Genomic DNA, 18,854 nt, shown 5'->3' on the forward strand with positions numbered 1-18,854 from the left:
TCAGGTTGTAAGTTTCATCAAGAGGAAAAGTCCTCTCATTTTTAAGTACTGTGTTGATGGGGTGATAGTACCATGGGGATCACTTCGATGATCTTCACTGGGCTAATCACATTAACGAGGTTGTAAATAAAAGTTACAGATCTCTTCACGTGGTTGTAGTAAGGAGGGAAAGGAGAAGCTGCGCAAGTCTCTGGTAAGACCCCAATTAGAGTATGGTTCCAGTGATTACCTGATACGAGAATTGGATAAGATCCAAAGGAAAGCTGCTCGATTTGTTCGTCGTGATTTCTGACAAATTTTCGGCTGGGAAAACTTACGAGTAAGGAGACGAGCTGCTTTACTTAGCGGCATGTTCCAAGCCATCTGTGGCGAGGTGGTGTTGAATGTATTAGTTGACGAACAAACTCGAGTGGAGCTTTTAAAAGTAGGAAAGGGCGAAGGGATGATTATTCCCGCTTGTGCAGCTACCTGTAACGAGTACTAGGTGTACGGAAATAAACGAAGTAGGCCTACGTCTTTCTAACAATACAGACAAACGATACGTCTGATGACGTAAAATAGACTATTGATTCAAGGGTCCAGGCTTACGACTTGTTTTCGTTCCCAACTAATGAAACCACGGGTTTTACAATATGTACGGGAAGACAGTGTTTTATTTTCAAGTGAACTATATAGGCTACTAAAGCAAAGTAAACCGGACGAGTTGGCCGTGCTGTTAGGTGCGCGCAGCTGTGAGCTCGCTTCCGGGAGATAGTGGGTTCGAACCCCACTGTCGGCAGCCCCGAAGATGGTTTTTTGTGGTTTCCCATTTTTACACCAGGCAAATGCTGGGGCTGTACATTACTTAAGGCCACGGCCGCTTCCTTCCCATTCCTAGACCCTCAATCAATCAATCAATCAATCAATCCTGTCCCATCGTCGCCATAAGATCAATCTGCGTCGGTGCGACATAAAGCAACTAGAAAAAAAATGGGTGTATTTTAAAAATGAATGATTTCTTTGCGGACAATTCCATTTCACGGGAGAAATGTGTGGGGCTGACAACAGGCATTAAAGTGGACTTATTGCTGGAGTGAAGACATTGACAACTAATATGAAATGCACCCACTGTCGTATTCTTCTTCCTGTCCTTTTCCGAATTACCTAAAGTTGACACTGTGTATGGATTTCACCTAGTTTTACGGTCGAATGCCCTTCCTGACACAACTCTAAGAAGATGGATGTGTTCACCATTGCGCGTTTCTGTTCTCTGGTGGTTTGTGGTGGTGATTATGGTTAGCTAACACGGCGAGGCCACACAGTTTGGTCTGCCGCTGCTAAGCAGAGTCCTGGAGGGGCGTGCCATTCCAGCTGATGAGTCCAAATGGCACGTCTGGACGAAACTCTGCATAACGCACACGGCCTAACCACCCAAAAGCTGGTTCTATTGCTGTGATTATAATGATGTTATTGTTTTTACGTCCCAGTAAGTACTTTTTTGATGGTTTTCGGAGAAGCCGAGGTGCCGGAATTATGTCCCGCAGGAGTTCTTTTACGTGCCAGCAAATCTACCGACACGAGGCTGACGTATTTGAGCGCCTTCAAATACCACCGGACTGAGCCAGTATCGAACCTGCCAAGTTGGGGTCAGAAGGCCAGCGCCTCAACCGTCTGAGCCACTCAGCCCGGCGATTATTATTATTATTATTATTATTATTATTATTATTATTATTATTTGCTGTTGGATTTACGTCGCACAGACACAGATAGGTCTTATGGAGACGATGGGATAGGAAAGGCGTAGGAGTTGGAAGGAAGTGGCTGTGGCCTTAATTAAGGTACAGCCCTAGCATTTGCCTGGTGTGAAAATGGGAAAACATGGAAAACCATCTTCAGGGCTGCCGACAGTAGGACTCGAACCCACTATCTCCCGGATGCAAGCTCACAGCCGCGCGCCTCTAACCGCACGGCCAACTCGCCCGGTGATTATTGTTTTAAGAGGAAGTATAACTAGGAAACTATCCCCTATATAACACTAACCAGAGAGAAAAAGTGGAAGGGATACGACTCAATCAATCAATCAATCAATCAATCAATCAATACTTATCTGCATTTAGGGCAGTCGCCCAGGTGGCAGATTCCCTATCTGTTGCTTTCCTAGCCTTTTCCGAAATGATTTCAAAGAAATTGGAAATTTATTGAACATCTCCCTTGGTAAGTTATTCCAATCCCTAACTCCCCTTCCTATAAATGAATATTTGCCCCAGTTTGTCCTCTTGAATTCCAACTTTATCTTCATATTGTGATCTTTCCTACTTTTATAGACGCCATTCAAACCTATTCGTCTACTAATGTCATTCCACGCCATCTCTCCGCTGACAGCTCGGAACATACCACTTAGTCGAGCAGCTCTTCTTTCTCTCAATTCTTCCCAACCCAAACATTGCAACATTTTTGTAACGCTACTCTTTTGTCGGAAATCACCCAGAACAAATCGAGCTGCTTTTCTTTGGATTTTTTCCAGTTCTTGAATCAGGTAATCCTGGTGAGGGTCCCATACACTGGAACCATACTCTAGTTGGGGTCTTACCAGAGACTTATATGCACTCTCCTTTACATCCTTACTACAACCCCTACACAGCCTCATAACCATGTGCAGAGATCGGTACCCTTTATTTACAATCCCATTTATGTGATTATCCCAGTGAAGATCTGTCCTTATATTAACACCATATGGCTGATAAAGCAGGTATGAGGCAGTTTCTAAAAAGTAACTATGATCGGTGGAAAACGGTAAATAAGAATGTAAACAGACTCTGGGATGGGTTTAAAGAAATTGTTGAGGAATGCGAAAACAGGTTTGTACCTTTAAGGGTGGTAAGGAAAGACCCACCTTGCCACTCTCCGAAAAATGAAGATATCGGCCAAAAAGCTACAAGAGCCACTTTGGGCTTAAAAATGAAAGACTCCCTAGCCCTCGAATGCTCTAATAGGGTCGGGGTCGGAAAAGAACAAGAGTTGGTCAAGGGAGGTCGGATTGGATAGATGTAAGTGAGGAGCCTGGCACAAGTAAGTCGAAGCAATGCCAGGACTCACTTAAGGGTCCCGTGGTCGCCAACCAACGCTCCCAACTGTGGTGGTTTGTGGTGAAGTGGTGTATGTAAATGAAGATTAATATTAAGACGCACACGAACACGAACACGAGCTAGAAGTATTAACTAGACTCGGTTAAAATCCCTGGCCCGGCCGGAAATCGAACCTGGGATCCTCTGAAACGAAAACCACTGCGGTGACCATTCAGCCAAGGAGCTTGACTTATTAATGAAGATGTATAAGTCAATCTCCTGTGAAAAGTCCATAATAAAATATAAGCATGTCCCGCTTAGTTCCGACAATTCGCTGAACAATGAAGTTGACCTGTACAAGGTCACTAACCCGTCCTTGTGTCCCCAGACAGGTACTGCACTGTACATGTTCAGAATACCATGTCTCATATCTCAATCCCTGGACTGGATACAAGATTCCTAGATGACAAATATCCCTAACGGGTAGACTGGGAAACTGTGAGATTCAATTCGTCTGTTGGGTCTGGCCACAGGCACGGATGTTAGTCTTTAGTTGTAACTTATTAGTACTATTTTGCTATTGGCTTAACGTCGCACTAACACTTCGAAGGTTTTCGGCGACAGAAGGATAGGATTGGATGGAAGTGACAGTGGCCTTAATTAAGGTACAGCCCTAACAGTTGCCTGGTGTGAAAATAGGAAACCACAGACCATCTTCAGGGCTGCTCATAGGTACGCGATCGGAACGGCGAAGCCAACTCGCTTGGTAGTCTTCTAACTATGTAATTTGTCCTCTTGAATTACAACTTGTCCGCCTCTGTGGTGTAGTGGTTAGCGTGATTAGCTGCCACCTCCGGAGGCCCGGGTTTGATTCCCGGCTCTGCCACGAAATTTGAAAAGTGGTACGAGGGCTGACACACGGTCCGCTCAGCCTCGGAAGGTCAACTGAGTAGAGGTGGGTTCGATTCGCACCTCAGCCATCCTCGAAGTGGTTTTTCGTGGTTTCCCACTTCTCCTCCTGGCAAATGCCGGGGTGGTACCTAACTTTAGGCCACGGCCGCTTCCTCCCCTCTTCCTTGTCTATCCCTTCCAATCTTCCCATCTTCCCGCAAGGCCCCTGTTCGACATAGCAGGTGAGGCCGCCTGGGCGAGGTACTGGTCATCCTTCCCAGTTGTATCCCCTACCTAAAGTCTCACGCTCCAGGACACTCATCATGAGGCGATAGAGCTGTGTTCCCTCGCCGAGTCCGAGGGAAAACCAACCCTGGAGGGTAAAGAGATTAAGAAAGAAATAAATTACAACTTTCCTACTTCTTTAAAAAATTCCACTTAGTCGAGCAGCTCGTCTTCTTACCTCCAAGTCTTGCACATTACAAATTTGCATTTTCCTGGAGAAGTGGGAAACCACGGAAAACCATTTCGAGGAATCGAACCCACCTCTACTCAGTTGAACTCCCGAGGCTCAGTGCACCCCGTGTTACTTTTTTTTTTTCCTTTCTTAATCCGTTTACCCTTCGGTATTGGTTTTTCCATCGGACTTAGCGAGGGACCCCACCTCTACCGCCTCAAGGGCAGTTTCCTGGAGCGTGAAACTTTGGGTCGGGATACAACTGGGGAGGAGGGACCAGTACCACGCCCAGGCGGCCTCACCTGCTATGCTGAGAGGGTGGGGGGTGGGTGATGGGAAGATTGGAGGGGACAGTCAAGGAAGAGGGAAGGAAGCGGCCGTGGCCTTAAGTTAGGTACCATCCCGAAATTTGTCTTGAGGAGAAGTGGGAAACCACGGAAAACCACTTCGAGGTGGGAGTTGACCTCGTACCACTTTTCAAATGTCGTGGCAGAGCCTGGAATCGAACCCGGGCCTCCGAGAGTGACAGCTAATCACACTAACCACTACACCACAGAGGCGGACTACATCCTTAATACAACCCCTAAATACCCTCAATATTTTCTATTCAGCGTTACAAATTGTCGAGAATAACGTGATGGTAGTGACATTTAGTTTTAACGTGCGTATTTCAGAATATACTTAAAAATAGCCGGCTGTATGCTCAAACAAGGCAGAAAGCAAAAATTCAAAATAAAGAAACAAAAGAATTCCCAACGTTGATAACCGGTAACAGTGTGAGATAAGTCCTATTTGACAAGATAAGGTATTCATGCACGACTCAACATGTAGTTCTGAGGAATATTTAAGGCACAGTATAGTTTGTTCTTAATATCGGACTGAGTGGTTCAGACGGTAAAAGATGAAAGATTTATGCGATGTGAAAGGGAAACCAGAGTTAGGCTTAGGATCAGAGGGCAGGTTTCTACCCAGAAAGTAATTTCAGGTTTTTTTTTTTAAATTTTTTTTTTAGCTTACAGCTTTTAGTGCCGGGAGTGTCCACGAACATGATCGACTCGCCGGGTGCAGGTCTTTCTATGTGAAGCCCATGGGCGATCTCTGGGTGTGAGATGATGATGATGATGATGATGATAATGAGGTACGGAGAGGGTAAAACCCGATCTTGGCACATAACTTACTTCTATCCAATACTGTAACACCAAGTTGTCTGCCGGAGGCTTAACGTCGCCAGCCGACGGACCAACTGTATCATATTCCCTGACTCAATATAAATACTGTGGAGAAGTTAAGAATTGAATCCAGGCTTTTGGCACGCAAATCTAGATTTTAGAAATTGTATACGCTGTCGACCAACATTCTGACAATTTGGGAATTTTACTGTTATATATATTCGTTGCAGAACCGGAAATCTAATTAAAGCGCTCCTAATGCAGGAGTTCTCAACCTTTTTATAATTCACGTTTAATACAAGTATGCTAGCACCTTGAAATCACAATTTGCCTTACGTCGCACCGACACAGATAGGTGTGTGAAATAAAAATCCACTGCCTGTTTCCAGTCATTGGACCGGGTCAGGAATGGGATGAATGAAGCCCCATCTAGCGGCGAGGATATGAATTGTGCCGGCTGCCGAAGCCTGTCGCACTGATTAATGAATAGCAGATGAAATGAAATGATATTGGAAGCGTGTTGCTGGAATGAAATATGACAGGGAAAACCGGAGTACCCGGAGAAAAATCTGTCCCGCCTCCGCTTTGTCCAGCACAAATCTCACATGGAGTGACCGGGATTTGAACCACGGAACCCAGCGGTGAGAGGCCGGCGCGCTGCCGCCTGAGTCACGGAGGCACAAATTAGTCTCACATTTTGAAGAGGGCGTGTCCACTGAAAAGGGGACTTGCGATAATCATTGCTATACAGTGAAGTCAAAATGTCCCCAAATGAAGCTTACTGTGACTTTAATCTATCCTATTGTTTCTCTGAATGTTGTTATTCAACGACGCTCTACAATCCCTTAGCTAGTGGGCAGTGGCTAAAGTCTAGGACAATCTCTCTCCCAAGTTAAGTTTCAAAACTGGACTAAACAGTAAACATATCGATTGTAAGCTGACTCGCTAAAACTGGAGTAAGATATTGCCAACCGTATATCGTTGATTACCACAATTGAAAATCCTAACCTCCAACTCATAAGAATATGGTCATAACGTAATGTTTACCAAGTAGTTAACTGAATACAGGGTAAATATATGATATTCAGACATCACTTGCCTTTGATTAAGTTCTTCAGAAGTAATAACATACTTTGATCTGAAATGGCGGTGTTTTCACCACTGTACACTTCGGCTTATATAGTCGTATTATCTCGTGAGCAGCGAGAAAAGAAAGCGAGATATTTGTGCTTATGCTTTAATGCTCAGTTACTGGAGTGGCATCCTCGCATCTGAAGTTAAGGTTAGAAGCAAAGTGGGCGTATTGTTTGAGTGTGAAATTGTGAAGATAAATATTGTTTTATGAATTTTAATGGATATCTAGAGAGAGTTTAGGAACAAGAAGACATCGATATAGCTATAGTTTAGGCTTATAAGTTAGGTCCCGGTCTGTGAAGAGTGTTTACATATTTAAAACCGTGTTTTTGACAGTACCATTCATTGATCGTACATGACCTATTAATTTGTTTCGGTGGGTGTTGGCTTTCCTCTTTTCAGAATAATGTACATTTGATTCCATTTTTGTTTTAGAGTTAAGAGGGTGTAATATTGTAATGCATTAGATTGATTTAAATATTGTTCGGGTCTTAGCAATGTTAATTCGCACGGCAAAATGCAAATTACTCCCTTTTTTCTTACTGATGTTTTAACATCTGCGTCTCATTTTCAGACGTCTTCTACTACCACGACGACAACCATGACCACAACACATCAAAAGCTATATGGCAAAGATCTCAGTGAATATGAAGGCATGGACATGGACCAGCTATTGGCGCAATTGTCGCCGGAAGAAATTGACATGTTAGCCAAAGAAGTGGACCCTGATGTAAGTAGAGCATGGCTGTAATGTGTGTACTCTTCTGACCCTTCATGCCTATCCTTAACTCTTCTCTGGAACATGGTACATTGAATGTGCATTTTAGTTGACTTTTTTAAGTGCCATAAATTCATCAAAAATAATGTGTGTGATTAACTGTTCTGCACATATGAAACACAAGACAAAACATTGTAGTCAAAAATCAATATATAGTACTTTTTGTCTCCGCAGTTCTCGTTTATTTCCCTTTATTGCATTGGACTGACATGCTGTTTTCTACTGCATTGGGTTGAATAGGGCCTATTTGTAATTTGAAGTTATCGTAGGTCTGGTATTCCTACCAGTTATACTAGTAGGAATAACTGGTATGTGTTGGAATCACTGATGCAAATGGATTATAGTAAAAATTAGATAAGACGTAGACCTGTTTACTACTGTGTTAAGAGTAGGATAAATAAATGTCCTATGATCTCCATGAGATATTCCTAATGATACACCTGGTCTTCAATATTTCACCCTCTTTTATGGTTTTGTAAGCTTGACATCAAATATGATTAATGTGTGGGATGATTATTCAGACCTATTGATATGTAGGCCTGGTATTATTCTAAACTCTGTTGGTGTGCTTAAAATAGGCTATTTCAAATAAAATAAGTAAATAATATTTATATTTATAGCCTGCAATTTAGGACACATCAGTTATAGGCCTAGTTGTGATAGAACAGATCTCTGCACAGGGTTATGAGGGTATATAGGGGTTGTAGTAAGGATGTAAACGAGAGGGCATATAAATCTCTGGTAAGACCCCAACTAGAGTATGCTTCCAGTGTATGCGACCCTCACCAGGGTTACTTGATTCAAGAACTGGAAAAAATCCAAAGAAAAGCAGCCCGATTTGTTCTGGGTGATTTCCGACAAAAGACTAGCATTACAAAATGTTGCAAAGTTTGGGTTGTGAAGATTTGGGAGAAAGGAGACGAGCTGCTGGATTAAATGGTATGTTCCGAGCTGTCAGAGGAGAGATGGCGTGGGAGGACATCAGTAGACGAATAAGTTTGAGTGGTGTCTTTAAAAGTAGGAAAGATCACAATATGAAGATAAAGTTGGAATTCAAGAGGACAAATTGGGGCAGATATTCGTTTATAGGAAGGGGAGTTAGGGATTGGAATAACTTACCAAGGGAAATGTTCAATAATTTTCCAATTTCTTTGCGATCATTTAAGGAAAGGCTAGGAAAACAACAGATAGGGAATCTGCCACCTGGGCGACTGCCCTAAATGCAGATCAGTAGTGATTGATTGATTGATTGATTGCCACCATAGCCTCTGTGATTCTTTAAAATTATTAACATGAAGAGAAATTAAGATCAATACCAGTAATGAAGGGTATCATGGTGAGGTTCTGAGGAGTACTTGCGTCTGGCTTAAACTGCCAGGTTTGGGTGGCTAAAATTTGGACATTGATAGGCTAAACAACCGTTCCAATTTAACTAGCTCATTCCTGATTTTTGGCTTTTATAATAGAACCAAATGGTTCATGGTGTTGGGTTACTGTAGTCACGTCCTAGTTCGTGTACCATGGGCAACGGCTGAGTGGCGTAGTAAATGGTCCTGAGAGTCGGGATACCAGTTGCTATGGAATGGGAGTGGGCATCTTGGACATATTCTGAGTCATGGCCCCCCTTGTGCTCAGGCGTCTAGGACTATACAGTTCACTGGTGGTCCATAACCCGTCAGAGGAGAGATCCTCACTTGGACTATGTGTAAGTAGGGTAGCATCCTGATTCATGAATTTACCAAGCTCAGAACATAAGCAAGCCTCGGACCTATGGGAGTAATGGAGTCCCACTCCCATTTGACAGGCGAGGGACTCCTTGGAAACAACTTGGCGAACGAAATGGAATTCGATGGGGAGCTATCAATATTAATGGGGCTTATAGAAGAAAGTAAAACTGGTGGCTGAGTCAACAAAGAGGATGCATCTGGATGTGGTAGGAGTAAGTGATATTCGGGTAAGGGGAGATAACGAGGAAGAGATAGGAGATTATAAAGTGTACTTGACGGGTGTTAGAAAGGGAAGGCCAGAGTATGGGGTAGGGCTGTTTATCAGGAATACCATTGCATGCAACATAGTTTGTGCTAGGACGTAAATGAGCGAATGATGTGGGTAGATTTGTCAGTTGGAGGAATTAAGACGAGAATTGTCTCAGTGTATTCACCATGTGAGGGTGCAGATGAGGATGAAGTTGACAAGTTTTATGAAGCATTGAGTGACATCGTTGTCAGGGTCAACAGCAGGGATAGAATAGTGCTAATGGGCGATTTCAATGCAAGAGTTGGGAATAGAACTGAAGGATACGAAAGGGTGATTGGTGAATGTGGGGAAGATATGGAAGCTAATGAGAATGGGAAGCATTTGCTGGATTTCTGTGCTAGTATGGGTTTAGCAGTTACAAATACATTCTTCAAGCACAAGGCTATTCACCACTACACATGGGAGGCTAGGGATACCAGATCCACAATAGACTATATCTTAACCGACTTTGAATTCTGGAAATCTGTTAGGAATGTACGAGTTTTACAGGGTCTTTTCGATGATCTGTATTGAACTAAATATCTCTAGGCCTAGGGTAGAGAAAGTGAAATCTGTCTGCAAACAAATAAGGGTAGAAAATCTCCAGGACGAGGAAATTAGTCAGAAGTACATGGATATGATTAGTGAGAAGTTTCGAACAATAGACAGTAGGCAGGTTCAGGATATAGAAAGTGAATGGGTGGCATACAGGGATGCTGTAGTTGAAACAGCAAGGAAATGTCTAGGAACAACTGTGTGTAAAGATGGGAAAAGGCGAACATCTTGGTGGAATGATGAAGTGAGAGCAGCTTGTAAACATGAAAAGAAGGCTTATTAAAAATTGCTCCAGACAAGGGCTGAGGCAGACTGGGATTTGTATGCAGATGAAAGAAATAGAGCAAAACAAAATAGTTGTTGAATCCAAAAAGAATTCGTGAGAAGATTTTGGTAATAATCTGGAAAGGCTAGGTCAAGCAGCAGGGAAACCTTTCTGGGCAGTAATAAAGAATGTTAGGAAGGGAGGGAAAAAGGAAATGAACAGTGTTTTGAGTGAATTGTCATATGGCTTTTAGTGCCGGGATATCCCAGGACGGGTTCGGCTCGCCAGGTGCAGGTCTTTCTATTTGACTCCCATAGGCGACCTGCGCATCGTGATGAGGAGGATGAAATGATGATGAAGACAACACATACACCCAGTCCCCGTGCCATTGGAATTAACCAATTAAGGTTAAAATCCCCGACCTGGCCGGGAATCGAACCTGGGACCCTCTGAACCGAAGGCCAGTACGCTGACTGTTTAGCCAACGAGTCGGACAGTGTTTTGAATAATTCAGGTGAACTCATAATAGATCCCAGGGAATCACTGGAGAGGTGGAGGGAATATTTTGAACATCTTCTCAACGTAAAAGGATATCGTCCTGGTGGTGTTGCGAACAGCCAAACTCATGGGGAGGAGGAAAATGATGGTGAAATTACACTTGAGGAAGTGGAAAGGATGGTAAATAAACTCCATTGTCATAAAGCAGCAGGAATAGATGAAATTAGACCTGAAATGGTAAAGTATAGTAGGAAGGCAGGGATGAATGGCTTCATAGAGTAATAAGATTAGCATGGAGTGTTGGTAAGGTAACTTCAGATTGGACAAAAGCAGTAATTGCACCTATCTATAAGCAAGGGAACAGAAAGGATTGCAACAACTATCGAGGTATCTCATTGATTAGTATACCAGGCAAAGTATTCACTGGCATCTTAGAAGGGAGGAAGTTGGATGAAAACTAGTGTGGTTTCAGACCACAGAGAGGCTGTCAGGATCAGATTTTCAGTATGCGCCAGGTAATTGAAAAATGCTTCGAGAGGGATAGGCAGTTGTGTTTATGTTTCGTAGATCTAGAGAAAGCATATGATAGGGTACCGAGGGAAAAGATGTTCGCCATACTGGGGGACTATGGAATTAAAGGTAGATTATTAAAATCAACCAAAGGCATTTATGTTGACAATTAGGCTTCAGTGAGAATTGATGGTAGAATGAGTTCTTGGTTCAGGGTACTTACAGGGGTTAGACAAGGCTGTAATCTTTCACCTTTGCTGTTCGTAATTTACATGGATCATCTGCTGCAAGGTAGAAAATGGCAGGGAGAGATTCAGTTAGGTGGAAATGTAGTAAACAGTCTGGCCTATGCTGACGACTTGATCTTAATGCCAGATTGTGCCGAAAGCCTGCAATCTAATATCTTGGAACTTGAAAATAAGTGCAATGAGTATGGTATGAAAATTAGCCTTTTGAAGACTAAATTGATGTCAGTAGGTAACAAAATTCAATAGAATTGAATGTCAGATTGGTGATACAAAGCTAGAACAGGTCGATAATTTGAAGTATTTAGGTTGTGTGTATCCCAGGATGGTAATATAGTAAGAGAGATTGAATCAAGGTGTAGTAAAGCTAATGCTGTTAGCTTACAGTTGCGATTAACAGTATTCTGTAAGAAGGAAGTCAGCTCCCAGACGAAACTATCTTTACATCGGTCTGTTTTCAGACCAACTTTGCTTTACGGGAGCGAAAGCTGGGTGGACTCGGGATATTTTATTCATAACGTACCGGTAGAAGTAACAGACGTGAAAGTAGCGAGAATGATTGCTAGTATACACAGGTGGGAACAATGGCAGGATGGTACTCGGAATGAGGAGATAAAGGCTAATTTAGGAATTAACTCGATAAATGAAGCTGTACGGTACGCATAAACTAGCTTCGGTGGTGGGGCATGTGAGTCGAATGGAGGAGGATAGGTTACCGAAGAGAGTAATGGACTCTGTTATGGAGGGTAAGAGAAGTAGAGGTAGACCAAGACGACAATGTTTAGACTCAGTTTCTAATGATTTAAAGATAAGAGGTGTAGAACTAAATTTGGCCACAGCACTAGTTGCAAATAGAGGATTGTGGCGACGTTTAGTAAATTCAGAGGCTTGCAGACTGAATGCTGAGAGGCATAACAGTCTATGATGATGATAATGTATGTATGTATGTATGTATGTATGTATGTAATAGAACCAACTGACAATATATTGTCAGTGCCTGTCCTTGCAAAGTATTTTGCCAATGGTCACACTGAACTTGAATGTGTTTTAAAGTATCAGCAGTAATTTTATTTGGATATCCGTTAATTTATATAACATGTGAAAAGAAAGTTTTCTGTACAAAAGTATCTAAGAAGTATAGTCTGTATTATGGATATATCAGGATTATGAAAGGAGAACGTCAGAATGTGCCTTGTTCTTTTTCACCACACCATCTGGCAAACAGCTGGTGTTTTAGGCATAGTCATCTTAAATATACTTGGGGACGGCCTCAGTTCCTGAAAACCGGCAGTCAATCACACTTTGCACCCTGCTGTTTTAACAAGCTCTAAGTGATCATTGTTTGGTGTCGAGAGGTTGCCAAACCACTGTCTTCCGTACTCTCTTTACTTTTTACCCTTTCTTCTTGTCAAGTGGAGTAGACAATTTGGCAACTCCAGCTACAGTAGACATAGTAAATCCTATAAGCCTCTAATAGACACCGGGCTGCCGCTGGAGGATAGTGTGTGAGGTGAGGTGGTCATATTTTGTCCCCAAGTAATATATTTATTGCACCATCTCAAATTCAGGTTTCTATGAGACCCTGAAGTTGGGAGGCAAGGGGATTGATTCATCAGTCATTGTTGCCTCATCCTTGGTGTTTGTGTCTTTAAATTAGGTCCTAATATGTTGTGTTGATGTTTATATACTGTAAGTGTCGGAGTGAAAGTGAGAGATTTTTTATTTGAGAAAAATAGACAGCTCATATAACCTACAATTTAATTTTCTGCATTTTAGTAACCTTTATTATTATTATTATTATTATTATTATTATTATTATTATTATTATTATTATTATTATTATTATTCATTGATGTCCTGGTTTGATTTTTTGAATAGTAATTATTTTGCTAATGGTCTTATTTTGCACTAACACATCAAAGGTTTTTGGCGATGTAAGGTTGGGAAAGGGCTAGAAATGGGAAGGCAGTGGCTGTGACTTTAAGGTACAGTCCCAGCATTTGCCTAGTGTGAAAATAGGAAATCACAGAAAACCATCTTCAGTGCTGCTGATGGTACGATTCGAATCTGCCAAATGCAAGCTCACAGCTATTGAATAGTATTGACAGGCCATTGTCCCAGGTTGGCTTTCCTTAGAGGTGGATAAAATATGGCAGGACTTATACTAGGCCTATATAGTAACATAATTCTTGTTACTCAAAATTTTGGACTATTCCTGGACTTAATTGATATCAGCACTAGAAAGGCAGGATGGTATCTGTAGTAGGATTGGTGAAAATACAGGTAAATGCAAATTACACATAGAGAACAATCAGAAAGCTTCAGTATTGTTTTCTGTGTTTGTTATAACAGATAGTACACAGACTTGAACTAAAAATCTGTTGATGTCAAGATTTGTCTTGATTGTCTAAATAGCAGGTTGTTTTTATTTTTTATTCCATCACTCTTTGAGCATTCTGATGCAGTTTTGGTAGGTTGCTCATCTTTTGATTGGAAAGGACCAACTTTGGGGATACTAAGTGTAGGTGGTAATCTTCGTATCCATTGTTGTATTTGGTTATTTTCAGGCAGAAAGATGGGTGTAAAGGTAACTTCCTGAAATATATTAGGCCTATAAGTTCATATAGCTATTGCTAGATCCTCTGACAATGGTGGGTGGCATCTGCCATGTATGGGAAACTAGGTGTTACTTTAGTGTTATATGTGGTAAATGAGTTACAGGGATGCAGGGGACAGTACAAACACCCAATCACCGAAAGATTGAAATCCCTGACCTGATCTACAGAACTTCAGTTGGTGTGCTTTGGATTGTTGTTTGAAAATAATTAACATTCTTGTTAGAAATTTTGGACACCTCTTTCTGATAGTTACAGTACATTGAATCCTTGTCTTCAAAGCCTCGCATCTCTAATATTCTGTAAGCTGTAGGCCTACATACTAAATGAGCCAACAGTGTTAAAAATATGTGGTATCCTCCAGTTACAGTACATTGAATCCTTGTCTTCAAAGCCTCGCATCTCTAATATTCTGTAAGCTGTAGGCCTACATACTAAATGAGCCAACAGTGTTAAAAATATGTGGTATCCTAACTCAGGATACAAGTTTGAGACTTGGCTAGTATTTTAACACCACGTAGCTGTCAGCTTTCATTCGGGTGATTATGGGTTTGAACCCCACTGTCGGCAGCCTTGAAGATGTTTTTCCTGATTTTTCCCATTTTTACATCAGCCAAATGCTGGGACTGTACCTTAATTAAGGCCAATGTTGCTTCCTTCACATTCCTAGCCCTTTCCAATCCCAGAGTCGCTGCAAGACCTATCTGTGTCCGTGTGTTGTAAAGCAAATTTAAAAAAAAGTACAGTATTTTAACACGAATGCAGGATATAGGTTCAGGGTCTCTCTTATAAACCCAGACCGAGCGTAGGTGTACGGTGTTTGTTCTCTGCGCTAGAGCAGCTGCCTCAGCCCAACTTGCTTGCACGTGGCCTGTCTGCTTTAAGCGTGTATACAATCTTATCATTATCATTGTACAGTTCCAGTTTCCTGGGTAGTGTTAATGAGCCTCTTCCACTTCTTCCTATCCATACACAACTTGTCATGGAGAACATCATCCACTGTTCATCCTCTGGTAACTAGATCAACCTTGATCATGTCCATCCATCGGGTTTTAGGTCTTCCTGCAGGTCCTTTCCCCTCCACCTGTCTTTCCAAATTTATTTTGGCTGTTCTTATTGGCTCCATCCTCATCACATATCCGTACCACCGTAATCTGGATGTGCCGATTCGGTCTAATAGGGATGTCTTTATTCAGTCTTCTTTCCTCACCTCCTCATTTCTTAACTTGTCCATCTTGGTCTTCTGGATGGTGGATATAAGAAATTTCATCTCTGATGCTTGCGGTCTTGATGATTCTCTTTTTGTGAGGGTGCACGCTTCAATACCATAGTTCAATATTTGTATGAAATAGGTGTTAAACATCATCAGTTTGGCCAGTTTTGGAATCATGTCATTCCATAAAAGTGTTCGTACTTGTTGGTAGAATTCTGATCCCTTTTGCACTCTGTAATTTCCTTTTTGACCAAATCATCACTGGAGATTACACTTCCAAGGTAAGGAAAACTATCCACACACTCTAACTGGTGGTCTCCTGGTTTTACACTTGGTGGTTGCACATCTCTGTTGACTGCCATCACCACTGTCTTGGTCTCACTGTTATTGAGGTTATATTTCTGGAACTGGGATTTCCATACGTTGAGTCTGGTCTGTACTTCCTCTTCTGTTTCACCCCAAATCATGTTATCTTCAGCAAAGGCCACTGCATTCAGTTTACGTAACTTTTCCTTGACGTTCTTCATTATATTGTGATAACAGTGATGAACAGTAGTGGGGACAGTGCACTTCCTTGCTGAACTCCACTCTTGGTCTCAAACCATGATGGTCGACTTTCCCCAATTTGTACACAGCTAGTAGTCTTTGTACAACATCTGAATTTTCCTTACCCGTCCTTCAGGCACCTCAGGCACTCCCAGATCATATCTCTTTTAACACTATCATAGGTCTTTTCTATATCCAGGAATAAAATGACCAGGTTCTTGCCTTTCTCCCAATACTTTTTCATCAGCATGTGGGTGCTAAAAATTAGATCAATTGTTAAATAAATAATAATCGTATGGCCTCAGCTACCATGTGCAGACATTTCAATTTGACGCCATCTGGCTGTCTGCTTGTCAATTTTGACGTTCCGTTTCACTCTAGGCCCCCACTAGATGGCAGACCGAGTAAACCGAAACTCTCTTGGGCGTCTATGGCTGAGATTTAATTAATTTTGTCGGATAAACACCAAATGTGTCACCAGAGATCTTTTACATGCCGACATCTTACGACATGGAGTGTCGAATGGACTTTTTTCCGCCCTTCAAAAATCCGACTACCTCTGCCGGGTTTGAACCCACTATCTTGGGATCCGGAGGCCGACACTCTACCGCTGATCCACAGAGGCAGCTAGATCAATTGTTGATCTGTTACTTCTGAATCCATATTGCTCCTCCTCTAACTGTGGTTCAGTGATGGTTCTCAATCTCCTTTCTGTGATCATCTCCAGACTTTTTTAGCCCATGACACAGCAGGGTTATTCTTCTATAGTTTGTGGGTTTCCGTCTGCTGCCTTTCTTAAACAGGGGAATTATAACGCCTTTGCTCCAATCTGCAGGTATTTTGTCTGCCCATATGGCATTTAGTACTCTGTGCAGCCATTGTATGCCTTGGATGCCTGCTGCCTTTATCATGTCCACATTCACTTCATTTGCACCTGAAGATTTTCCTTTAGGCATAGATTTTAAGGCTGTCCCAGTTTCTGTCCAGGTGATGGGAGGTTCCTCATTGTAGGTTTGGATTTCTGGGTCTGTATTTTGTTCTTGAACTAGTCTATTCAGTAGATGGTCAAAATGGTTCTTTAGGACTTCTCTCATGTCACTTTCTGTCCTAACCAGATTTCTGTTTTCATCTTCAAGTGCCTTTATGGTATTCATTGGTTTCCTTTTACCTCTGATAACACTATACAATAGTTTCTTATTGCCTCTGTTGTCCTCCTCCAGTTTCTGAGTGAATATCTTCCATGCCTTGGTCTTACCTTCTGTAACTGTTCTTCTAACGTCCAGTTTCTAGTTTTGGTATATTTATTTGAGGCTTCTGAACTTTGCCTTGTCTGTAGTAAGATCCTGTTTATTTTTCTCCTGATCCCTTTCTTTCCTCAAGAGATTCTTTCCCTGATTGCTGCTCTCACACTTTCATTCCACCAAGATGTTTCCTTCTCCCTTGTTTTCATACTTGTCTTTCCACAAACTTCAGTTGCTTCCTTAACCAATGTGTCCCTTAGTCTGGTCCGTTCTGCCTCTCCATTTTTACTTTCATCTCTCTCTTTACTAATAACTTTTTTCCAAATCATCAAGAAACTGGTTACCATAAGTCCAACCCCTCGTCCACGTCTTGGGAGGTGGGCAACGGCATGAAGTAGGAGATTGTCTGTAGGGGTGATGTACAACAGGGACTGTGTGTGCCCCAGGATTGCTACGGTAGCTGTGAAGGCTCTTCAGGAACCCTGAAAAGAGATGGCTAACGGGGCTCTGGTGAAGTCCTCACTGGCAGATGCGGCGGAGAAGGAGACCTTTGGAACGGCAAATCTGGCAGACGAGGCAACCCTTTTCCCATGGGGAAACCACTGCCTTGTGGTAAAGAGGGATCTTCAAAGGCTAAGGGAGACAATCCCTACAGAAAACGGCAGGCTTGGAGGCTCGGGTGGCAGCCCCACCACCAAGCTTGGGTGCTGTGGGCTAATAACTCGCACATCTTAAATTCACTCATTAAAGAAACTGAAGTGAAACAAAATCGGATCGATACCTCGATGACGAATGTTGGCCCGAAACTGAAAATGAGAATTGGTTGTTGGAATGTTAGAACTTTGACAGGGGAAGGTAAACTAAAACAGGTTGAGAAAGAGATGCAAAATTATGGCTTGGAAATTCTTGGCTTAAGTGAAGTGAGGTGGTGCGATTTTGGAGAGATCACGATGCAAAATGGGAATACATTTATTTTGGACAGTCTGGTGAGGATGCTGAACGGAGAAATGGAGTGGGTATGTTGCTAAGTAGGACATCCAAGAACAGTTTAATTGGATGGAGTCCCATCTCAGAATAATGCCAGCCAGATTTCAAGGTAAAATTTGAAATGTAACAATAGTAGTTTGTTATGCACCAACAGAAGTTTCTGATGTTGACATTAAGGATGAATTTTATCATCAGTTGAATGAAACTATGAAGAATATAAATAAGAGATATTGCTATTTTTGTGGGTGATTTGAATGTGAAGATTGGATCAAATAATGAGGGACTAGAGCATAGGGAAACATGGATTAAGTGAAATGAATGATAATGGAGAGAGATATGTAAATTTGTGTGCCAGCCAGGAAATGGTGATTGAAGGGACAATCTTTCCTCACAGGTGCTATAAGGTTACATGGGTATCGCCAGGTCACAAAACAGAAAATTAAGATTGACCATGTAGCTATTAGTAAGACATTTAGATAATCATTGACAGATGGTGAGGAATAGAAGAGGAGCTGATGTTGGCAGTGATCATCAAGTAGTAGCTGAGTTTAAATTGAAAATAAAGGCTGCATTGAAGAAGTTTGCAACTAGAAAAAAAGAGGTTCAACGTACAATAGTTAAACAATGAAAAGAGGAGGAAAGAATGTAGTCTGGAGTTGAAAAATCGGTTTGAAGTCTTTTCAAATCTTG

The 18,854-nt window shown here is 42.0% G+C and overlaps 1 protein-coding gene across 12 annotated transcripts in view; it reads left to right on the forward strand.

Moving 5' to 3' along the window:
• The window catches only part of tmod (tropomodulin), a 547,878-nt gene that overhangs the window by 399,607 nt on the left and 129,417 nt on the right, over positions 1 to 18,854 (forward strand). For 10 of the 12 annotated variants that reach the window (XR_010861290.2, XR_010861291.2, XR_010861289.2 and 7 more), the window contains exon 2: positions 7,270 to 7,425. Coding sequence is in view for 9 of the 12 variants with exons in the window: in XM_067155996.2 (XP_067012097.1) it covers positions 7,270 to 7,425 (156 nt within the window). In the remaining 3 variants the exon portion in view is untranslated. The other 2 variants (XM_067156000.2, XM_067156005.2) reach the window with 2 other exon arrangements.

The sequence above is a fragment of the Anabrus simplex genome, chromosome 1 (assembly GCF_040414725.1).
Source record: "Anabrus simplex isolate iqAnaSimp1 chromosome 1, ASM4041472v1, whole genome shotgun sequence".
NCBI classification, from domain to species: domain Eukaryota; kingdom Metazoa; phylum Arthropoda; class Insecta; order Orthoptera; family Tettigoniidae; genus Anabrus; species Anabrus simplex.